Here is an 11,273-nt window from a genome sequence, read left to right as displayed (position 1 = left end):
ACATATTGTGGCTTTAACAGAACAAATATTCACATATCCCTGTGATCTCCCAGATGAAGGTTAGTTTTAAAGTAACCAACAGTATAATGTTTGCAAATACTCATGACTCATACTCAAAGGGCATACTTTGCATCAGCAACACTGACTCAATGACAAACAAGTCATTCATAAGAAGACAACTGATGGCACCCGTATTCATAGCAACTAGTTTTTAACCAATGAATCATTTGATTGTTAATCATAAATATAGGGGGTTGCTGCTCTGTAATGTTTTCAAGAACATTGTGTAAATTGGTATACTATTTATCCTAGGCTACCAAAATGAACACCAAAACTTAACATGAACTCTCTGCAAACTATAGAGTAGGCACCAATTTTATGATGTCATCATGTAGACTATTTTGTATTTAAAATACGTATTTGAAATACATGTATCATAAATACTGCCCATCCCTGGCTGTTCTTTTGAAATTTATATCATGAAAGAATTCTGAAAAAATGCATCACAGTTCCTACAAAATACTAAGCAGCACAACCGTTTTTAACTGTGAAAATAAGAAATGTTTCTTGAGCAGCAAATCAGCATATTAGAATAATTTCTGAATGATCAAGTGACGCTGAAGACTGTAGTAATGATGCTGAAAATTCAGATTTGCATCACAGGAATAAATTGCATTTTAAAATAAATGAAAATAGAAAGGTTTTAATTTGTAATACTATTTGACACTAGTGGTTTTACTGGATTTTTGATCAAATAAATGCAGCCTCTGTGAGCATAAGAGACTTTTCAAAAACATTTTAATTATGTTCCAAAGTCAACTGGTACTCTGAACTATTCATGATTCCCTCAGCTTGGTGCCACCACTATGTTTCTCCATGGGTATGATGTTCTTTTGCTGATGTTCATTGTTATTTTTGTGCCAAACATACCTTTTACAGTTTTGGCCAAAAGGTTCAATCTTGGTCTCATCAGACCATAACACATTTTTCCACATGGTTTTAGTAGACTGAATATATGTTTTTGCAAAATAGAGCTGGATGGGATTTTTTTTTTTTTGTCAATATAGGCTTGCGTTTTGCCACCCTGCCCCACAACCCAGAGAGATGGAGAATACGGGAGATAGTTGTCACATGTAGGAGGCAACCAGTACTTGCCTGAAAGAGCTGCAACTCTTTTAATATGTTGCTGTAGGTTTCTTAACAGCCTCCCTGACCAGTTTTCTCTTTGTCTTCTAATAATGTCACTGTTGTGCCATACTTGATCCATTTGTTGATGACCGTCTTTGCTGTGATTCCATGGTATATCTAATGCCTTGGGGAAAAAAATTGTAGCCCTCACCTGAGCACTACCTTTCAACAATGAGATTACGCTGATGCTTCATGAGCTCTTTGTGGCCCGTGACTCTTCTAGCAGCACGCAACCAAGAAGAATCAGAAAAATCTTACAAAAACAGCTGAGATTTATTTTGAATCACTTCAGGTGAAAACAGTCATGCACTATTTCACATGAGCATGGTTAGTTAATTCTGAACATAGCCAATTACGGAAGGGTGTGCACACTTATACAGTTTGGTTATTTTTATCTTTTTTTCTTTGAAATGTGTCACTTTGGTTTTCAGTGGCGCTACATAGGTTATATTTTTTACATTAAAGGGTTAGTTCACCCAAAAATGAAAATTCTGTCATTTATTACTCACCCTCATGCTGTTCCACACCCGTAAGACCTTCGTTAATCTTCGGAACACAAATTAAGGTATTTTTGTTGAAATCCGATGGCTCCATGAGGCCTGCATAGGGAGCAATGACATTTCCTCTCTCAAGATCCATTAATGTACTAAAAACATATTTAAATCAGTTCATGTGAGTACAGTGGTTCAATATTAATAATATAAAGCGATGAGAATATTTTTGGTGCGCCACAAAAAAAATAAAATAAAAAAAAATAACGAATTATATAGTAAAGGCCGATTTCAAAACACTGCTTCAGGAAGCTTCGGAGCATAATGAATCAGCGTGACAAATCAGCTGTTCGGAGCGCCAAAGTCACGTGATTTCAGCAGTTTGGCGGTTTGACGCGCGATCCGAATCATGATTCGACATGCTGATTCATAATGCTCCGAAGCTTCCTGAAGCAGTGTTTTGAAATCGGCCATCACTAAAGTCGTTATTTTGTTTTTTTGGTGCACCAAAAATATTCTCGTCGTTTTATAATATTAATATTGAACCACTGTACTTATATGAACTGATTTAAACATGTTTTTAGTACATTGATGGATCTTGAGAGAGGAAATGTCATTGCTGGCTATGGAGGCCTCACTGAGTCATCGGATTTCAACAAAAATATCTTAATTTCTGTTCCGAAGATGAACGAAGGTCTTACGGGTGTGGAACGGCATTAGGGTAAGTAATAAATGACAGAATTTTCATTTTTGGGTGAACTAACCCTTTAAGGATGCAAAAGTCCTGATATGATTTATCATAGTTTCATTTTTTACATCACAAAAACCAGCTGTTTTAACAGCTTCCAGAAATACTTGATTCTTTTGGGTCAATCAATTGTCAAATATTTCTGAATAATGACAAACCTAACTTAACTACAATACTGTGGTCATGCGTTGTCTTTCCACAGTCTGTAGAAGTAACTAAACTCAGACTCAAATACAGTTACCCCATCACCCCTTTGTATTTTTGTCTTTGTTCCCCACAGGTAGCAGAAGTCTTCTAGGTTGTGGGCACGTTTTGACCCCTGTCGAAGCCTTTCGCGTCAAAAGCAACGCAGCCCTGCGTTTCAACAAAGCACACGCTCAGCTACATGGCTGTGCACACTTTGGCAGTTTGAAAAGCCGTTTCCAGTGCCTCCGTGACATCGGCCCCATTCAGTCACCTGAGTTGGTGGCATGCACCATCAAAGCCTGCTGTGTCCTGCACAACATCTGCAAGAAGTTCTCTGTGCCGTTACCCTTGGATTTTAGCACAGAACCGCTCCATCCACCATCAGAGGTGGTGAACATCCTGGCAGAGCAGCCATTTGACTACATGGAAGACACTAAAGAGGAGATGATAGAAATGTTTTTTAATACTGCAGAAGATGGAAACGAATGAGATGTGACCAGCTGTGAGAAAGAACAGTTATGATAGCAAGAAGCCAGAAACCCTTAGTTTAAACCATGTACTGAATTCTATGAATGAAGTGAACACAGACAAATGCATGCTGTAATACTAGTTGATTCTTCATAAGCTTTATTCAGCTAATCAATAATTGACAAGTTAATGCTAATACACTAATATTTGTTAACATATGATATGAATAAAAACAAAATGTTTGTTTATGGAAGGCCATAAACCAAGCTGACACAATAATACAAGTCTGTTACAAAAAAATAATAATAATAATATTGCAGTGGTACCATAATTCAGTGATGTTATCTGTATCATGGTTCTTTGACAGAGCATCCTACTAATTGATTACCTTATTTATGTATACCAAAAAAGTGTCATGGAATTGCCATGGTCATGTCCAAAAAAATAATTATAGTACCATGTCCAAAGAAAGATGTTAATACCTGGTCATTTATAATTTGTGAGGTAATTATGTCTGGAATCATATCACATTGTGCCTGGTTAGGACACACTTACACGACACCACTTTCAACAAAAAAAAAGGGACACTTTTTATCCGTTTGGGCCTTTCATTTATTTGCACGACAATGCATTTTGGTGGCCTGAAAACCTTAAAATGTGTTTCAAATTATACCATTATAGTTTCTGTGTAAACTACAGAAATGTGAACTTGGTGACATCATGCACATGTGTATTATGTGTTCATTCTGTAGGCGTGTACTGTTTGTTTATGAAGGGACATCACCACAACTACTTGCCTGGCATGCAAAATTTCTGCAGATCCGTGTGAACAGGGATCAGTTTGACAATGCTGTCATCTGTACGCAAAACTTTTCAAAACTGCGAAGAAAAAATCATTTGTTTGTAGTGCATTGTTGTCGTGTAAACGTACCCTTAGTCCATGACTTTTGCTTTGAGTATATTTATGAATATAGTATTCTTAATTAGGACAGCTCAGTATTTGTACAATATTACCAGCAGATTGATTTAAATGTTAAGTGCTTAAATTTCAGTTCTTACTAAAGTGACTTGCAGTGCAAAAAAAAAAAAAAAAAAAATCACATTACTGGCAAACACCAAAACCCATAACTCGCATGATTTACCAAAGCACAACATGTTCCCAGACAAACGTCCTTTGGTAGTTCCAGAACAATGTTCCCATCAAACAACTCCATTGCTCTAAACTTTCATGGGCAAAATACAGTAATTTCAATACATGATCTGGAATTTTCTGTGCACATTTTGCAATGGGTTCAAGTTGGTCACATGAATTTGCAGGGTTTTTAACATACATTTTATGCCTAATTTGAAAGTGACTTAAGTATGACTGAAATGGCTGACCGCTCCTTAACCCTAAAATCTGGTGTTTTTTTCTTTCTTTCTGTGGAATACAAACGTATTAAGAAATTGAAGAATGAAGAATCTTTTTCTGATCTTTTCATACAACAGCAGCTCACAGTAACCATGACAAACAAACAAATCTTTCCTTCCCCTGCAGCTCTCAAATATCATTCTCTATTTCACATACAGATTTGAAATGATTTAAATCAGGGGTGCCCAATCTTGTTCCTGGAAATCTATCTTCCTGTGAAGTTCTTCTCAAACTCTGATTAAACACACCTGGTCTGTGTCCAAAATCTCATACTTTGAGTAAGTACTTAAAACAGCTCAAAAAAAAGTATGTTCTATATAGTATTTTGTCAACTACTGTGAATTTGGAAGCAGTTCTTTTGTGACATACTGACATTGATTTCATTTTTTTTTTTTTTTTTTTTTTTTTTTTTTGGGAAATAAGTGAAAAAAAAAACTGAGAAAGAAGGCTGTTGTCTTCCCTTTTGCCAAATAGGTAGGAAAACACCCATAATGCACTGGGCATGCTGCTGTCCAAGGCCACTCCCACCAGTCTGCTATGGATACGTTTACCAGAGTCAAAACCACCTTGCTTTAGTAGGAAATACTTCTTAGCAAACTTTTAGTCATAATGGTGTTGATTTGTATTGTTACTGGGTGCAAGATGTCAAAGATTAAACATTTAGCAGAAGTTCGTTACTTTCAGTTGCCAGTGAAGGATCCAGCGCATTGTAAGCAGTGGCTAAAAAATACAAAGATTCATAAATATGGAGAGAATGCTGTGACAGAAAATCTGAAAAACCTCTTTGTAGTTAACATTTTAAATCTCATACTTTGAGTAGGTACTCATTTTGAATAAATAATTACTTCACAAACGCTAATAAAAAGTATGTTATATAAAGTATAAATGTGTGTAGTTCATCTGGGTACTATTTTATGAGTACTGTAAATTTGGACATTTCTTTTGTCATATACTGTTTATCTCATAGCAGGGAAGTGTGTGATTTCGGATGCAGCCATAATCTTCAGGAACACTTGATAATTACGGGTGTTAGGGCTAGGAACAGGAATGGGCAACCCTGATATAAATATATCACACATTTTTTTGTCTTTAGATGAGCTATTCCTTTAAAGCTTGTTAAGCAACAGACAGCTAAGAATACATGTCTCTGGCATAATGGAAAAATATAGTGGAAAAATACTTTAATTGTTGGTCGTGGTTTTTAGCATCCATCTTAAAACAAATAAAATTAAACTGATATAGTCAGTTAAATTAAATAGACCCTCTTGTATATCAATTTTAGAATAGCAAATATCTTTTACTTTTTTAAAAGTAATGTGCAAAAAAGCAACGCTAAGTACAGCTCAAGCAAAAATTGAACATAAAAAACAAGGCTATATACACAGATATTTAGATGAATAAAGACTGGCAGTAAACTTTAAATGGTAAACTCTTAGGCCTGGTTTCACAAACAAAGCTTAGATTAAGCCAGGATTAGGACTTAGTTTATTTAGGATATTTAAGTAGCTTTTATAAACGTGCCTTAGAAAAAAGAAAAAAACATTTTTGGTGTGTATCTTAAGACAAAACAATGGCACTGAGATATTTTAAAATATGCCTTCTCAGCCTTGTCTGTGAAACCGGGGGTTAGTGCTTTATAGCTTAAGCACAGAATACTACTATTTTTCAGTCCTGTTAGCAGTGGAGTATTATTATTAATATTATTATTATTATTTTAAATAAATTAATTATAATAACAAATGTACATATGGTGTGAAATATTTCATTTAATGTTTTGAAAGTCATGCTGAAAATACACCACTGTGGTTTTCAAGATTGTGCTAACAAATTCTATGACTGTTTTTGATCTTACGTTGTTATTATAAGAACACTATTTTGCTAACCAGATGTGAATAATGTTACATTTTAAGATGTTCTTTTATTTTTGTTCATATTTGACGTTTTCATATTGTCTTAACGCTATTGCATTGACATAGATCACGTCTGAGTTTTCATAGAGAGGCTCTGAATTAGCCACGAATTTGGGTTGCAGAGAATCCATGATGCACTGGTGCAGGAACACGTACTGAGACTGTAAGAGACAGAGAGGAGAAGCATAAGACAATTGAAGAGAGTGAAAGTTGTCTGCCATACAGGGATACACATCTCTTAGTCTTAATTTCCAAGTGATAATATTAAACCTTATACCAAAGTGTTTTTTTAATGTCCTTCAAACTCATAATCAAAAGAAGCATGCCTTGAGAACCCGGTTAGAGCAACTGCTGCCACGCTTGTAGAAAAATATGTACTATATTACTGCATTTTGCTATGAATTCTAGGAGCTGCTGTCAAGTCGAAAAAACTTAAAGGAAACTTAAATCGGTGCTACCTGACTGGAGAAAAAAAAAACTGAGAAGGCTATAGTCTTCCCTTTTGCCAAATAGGTAGGAAAACTTCAACAGCCATAATGCACTGGGCATGTTGCTGTCCAAGGCCACTCCCAACAGTCTGCTATGGATACATTTACCAGAGTCAAAACCACCTTGCTTTAGTAGGAAATATTTCTTAGTAAACTTTTAGTCATTATGGTGTCGATTTGTATTATTCATGGGTGCAAGAATATCTGAAAAACTGTTTGTAGTTAACATTTTTTATGCCAAACATCATGTACAGGTAAGAAAGTTGTTGCCATATATTCCATTTTGCTGTTTAAAGAGTAGACATAATACATTACAATTTTCAGTCATAACTGTTCTGTTAATAAAGCTCTATGAATCTGACTGTCTGTGGGCAAAAATGTAGAAGTTTGCTTTGTGTGCTGGAAGTGGACTTTTACTGATGAATAAACGTGAATTTCTCGGTCCATGTAACATGGAGAACGAGTAAACATTGTTCATTTACATATACTACTGACATTATAACCATATAAAGCGAGTTGCTAATCGGCAAAGTTGCACTTTAATTGTAGGGTTTTACCTGAATTGCCTGCCTTGACCTATTTGTTTCTGTATTTTTCATATAGTTATATTTGTTTAATTACTATTTAAAGGGGTCATGAATTGAGAAATCAACTTTTCCTTGAGCTTTTGATATATAAGAGGTCATCGTATTATAAGAATATCCTGTAAGTTTCAGAACTGAAAACTTCCTTTTAAGTCCAATAAAAAGCTTTTATTGACACCAGACCCAGCGAACGACTCGTCCCGGAAGGTGCCCATCTATGACCTAGATAGATGAAACACTGCCTCTGCAGAAGAAATCAACACCTACTTTATCATTTCAACATTAGACCCGCCCACTGGCGGGTTGGTGAGATGACAAGGAGAGAAGAGTGATACAGGACTAAAAATAATATTACCTTTCAAATGATCCTAATGCTAGGAATATGGTTATTTATTTTCAACGTGTATGTCTTATTTATTTGTATTCGGTACATTTCACTATGGATTCTTTGGTAATTCAATCGCATTTCGGTGCAGGCTTTGCAAACAGAATTATAAATTATATATAGAAAACGATAAAAGAACACTCCCTTAAAAATTGCTGGAGCTGTCAATCAAACAGCGCAAGTTTATCAGTGACTGAGTTTTGGACTCACGCCAAAACTCCCGTTTTATTCACCGAATCGCGTTTGCACTGTTAGTTATGATGGAAGCATTTGTTAGTGTACAGAAATCTTTCATGCACTCAACAACATGTCTGTGATCGGCTACAATGTTCATCACTGCAACCTTTCATGCCACGATCTAAATATAATGCCACAGATCTAAATGTAATGCTATGATAAACACTTTTCATTAGTTAACCTCAAGAGCTGTAATAGTAAAAAAAAAAAAAAAAAAGTTTTCACGCCCCTTAAAACAACGTTTAAATAAGATGGCTAAAATCAGGGTAGGAAAAATTCCTTTTTTCTAGATTGACAATTTTTGATGTAAAAAGCATACTAACATCATGAGTGCACCCCAGTAAACATTATAAAACACAGTTCATGACCCCTTTAAAGTGTTTTCATTTCATGTTGCTTAGTTTTTTGTAAATTGTGTTATACAGCAGCTGAACTTATTGGCATGAGTGCTGCAAAGGCAACTTTTTATCAATTTAAAACGAAAAAGAAAAAAACACACTAAATATTAGTACATTAACATTTTTGGTAACACTTTATTTTAGGGTCTTTTGGTTGCTTATTAGCATGCATATTACTATAAATATTGCCTATTTATTCAAACTTATTAAGCACATTTTAATACCTTATTCTACATGACCATATTCTACATTCTTAATCCTACCCAATACCTAAACTTAACAACTAACTTACTAACTATTAATAAGCAGTAAATTAGGAGTTTATTATGGGAAAAGTTGTAGTATATAGTTTATATGTGTTCCCTATACTAAAGTGTTACCACATTTTTAAAGTTCAAGTAGCTAGTTAAGTAGTTTAAATAATTGTAGCATTATTTCATGATATATTCAGTTAAAAATATACATTCCTTTTTTCTTTTAAGGTAAAATTCTGGTGATCACAGCTGCCATTTTTGATAATTGTTTTTCAGACTCTATAAATGGCTTTGATTTTATTACTTTTTTTATTATTATTTTTTTTAAAGGTGTTTGTATCCTCTAGGAGAATGTTAGCCATAATGGAAATATATTCAACATTATCATAATAATCACCATGATAATAATAACACCCAGATCCAATTCTTGCCAGATTGCCAATAAACCCTAGCCTGACGTGGTCATACTCAATTCTAGTCAGAATATGAGTCTGATACTGCTCCATTGTAGTGATGTGTCGTTCTTGAACGATTCGTTCATTTTGAACGAATCTTTAATGTGACTCGGGAAGAACGAGTCGTCTCGGGGGGTGATTCGTTCAGTCGCGCATGTGCAATATTCTACAGGTTCTGTACTGCTAGAAGTAGTTCACCTGATGATTCAATTGATTAGTTCATTTCATGAGTCTTTCAGGTTTTGAGTCGTTCCTTAATCACGTGACAGACCCATACGCTATGCATTCTGAGCTGGAAAGAGAATTGATTAGTTCTTTTTATGAGTCTTTCGGGTTTTTGAGTCGTTCCTTAATCACGTGACAGACCCATACACTAAGCCAATGCATTCTGAGCCGGAAAGAGAATTGATTAGTTCTTTTTATGAGTCTTTCGGGTTTTTGAGTCGTTCCTTAATCACGTGACATACCCATACACTATGCTGTGTGACCCAAGCACATTATATTTATTAGTAAATAACGTTAACTCTCCAGTTTTGTTTGAGTTTGTGTTACAACTGTTAAAGCTGAAGTTATCATAACCTTGATGTTTTAAACTAACATTAATAATTCAAATTCAAAATGTTATTTGCTTTTAATTTATGTCATTATGTCCTTTTTGAGCAATCTTCTTATATTAGACCAATATGTCAAGTCTGCCTAGGGAAAGCAATTATTATAACAGCAAACTCAAAATTGGAGTAAAAATGAACAAACTAGGCTATAAATACTTTGTATTGTAGGCTTGGATTATTATATTATTATATAGCCTAGTGTTTATTTACAGATAGACAGTCAAAAAGATAAATTAATCAATATTTTATTTATAACAGGGCTTTATTTATTTATAATAACACACCACAGATCCTCAAGAAACAGTAACAAAAACAGTGACAGAAATGTCAGAAATAGCGTATGGGTATGTCACGTGATTAAGGAACGACTCAAAACCCGAAAGACTCATGAAGAGAACTAATCAATTCTCTTTCCGGCTCAGAATGCATTGGCGTAGTGTATGGGTCTGTCACGTGTTTAAGGAACGACTCAAAAACCCGAAAGACTCATGAAATGAACTAATCAGTTCCCTTTCCGGCTCAGACTGCATTGGTTTAGCATGGGACTGCCTGTCACGTCATTAAGGAATGACTTAAACCCGAAGACTTGTCAGACAAGAGGTGAGGTGAGCTTAATCAGCTTGTCATAAACTGAAGACCCAGGTAATGAATTAATCATTTCTGAATCTTATAGCATTGTAGTTTTGTATTGTTTGTAGTGGGATCAACGTTTGCATAAGTAGTAGATGTGTTGGGGAAGTAACACGTAACATTTTAATTACATTTTGCTAAAATGAACTAAATGAACTAAATAACTCGAAAAAAGATTCGTTCATTTTGTTGAACGAGACTCAAAAGTCCGAGTCAGTAAAATGATCCGAACTTCCCATCACTACTCCATTGGGCTTTGATTATGGGGGCGTATTTCAACCGATCCAGGAAAGACCTCAATTGGATAGACCTACAACCAATCAGAGCTACAGAGTAAGTGACGTATGTTGAGAGACGCATAGTTGTCAACAGAACTCTTCTTAGCGACCATCAGGGCCAGCTGATAAATCAAACTTTTGCCGAATCCCGTAGGAAGGACGGCAAAGACATCTTTCCCATCGACAAATGCCTTGATCGCGGTCCTCTGTTCCTCTTTTAAAATTAATGCGCTGTCGATATCTTCTATAACGGACGCGATGGCGGAATCTACACATCTCAGTTCTTCAACAACAGCCATCATTGTTGTAAACTAATTGACCTTTCGCAAAGACTCGCCCCCCTTAGTTACTGTTGCTTTGTCCGACAAGCCGTGGCGCTGTCACGCCACACAGAGTGGAAAATACATCGCGGAGCAAAGAGGAAACTGACAACACATCGACAGACGAGACAGAGCAGGTTACTTATGATATTAAACAAAGTCCCAGCTTTCAAACTGTGTAGTTATTAAAAAAATTAAAACAATAAAAACCGTTTTGTGGCTCTTTAATGT

At 35.3% G+C, this 11,273-nt stretch overlaps 1 protein-coding gene across 1 annotated transcript in view; it reads right to left on the bottom strand.

Moving 5' to 3' along the window:
* Positions 1 to 6,047: 6,047 nt before the first annotated feature.
* The window catches only part of LOC125256403 (receptor-type tyrosine-protein phosphatase H-like), a 73,778-nt gene continuing 68,552 nt past the window's right edge, over positions 6,048 to 11,273 (bottom strand). Inside the window, exon 23 of the mRNA XM_048172389.1 lies at positions 6,048 to 6,563. Coding sequence (XP_048028346.1) covers positions 6,411 to 6,563 — 153 coding nt within the window. The 3' untranslated portion in view covers positions 6,048 to 6,410. The remainder of the gene's footprint in view (positions 6,564 to 11,273) is intronic.

This window comes from Megalobrama amblycephala, linkage group LG21, assembly GCF_018812025.1.
Source record: "Megalobrama amblycephala isolate DHTTF-2021 linkage group LG21, ASM1881202v1, whole genome shotgun sequence".
Classification (NCBI taxonomy): Eukaryota; Metazoa; Chordata; class Actinopteri; order Cypriniformes; family Xenocyprididae; genus Megalobrama; species Megalobrama amblycephala.
Note: the sequence above shows the minus strand (reverse complement) of the source record. Positions and strands in the feature narration are given on the sequence as shown.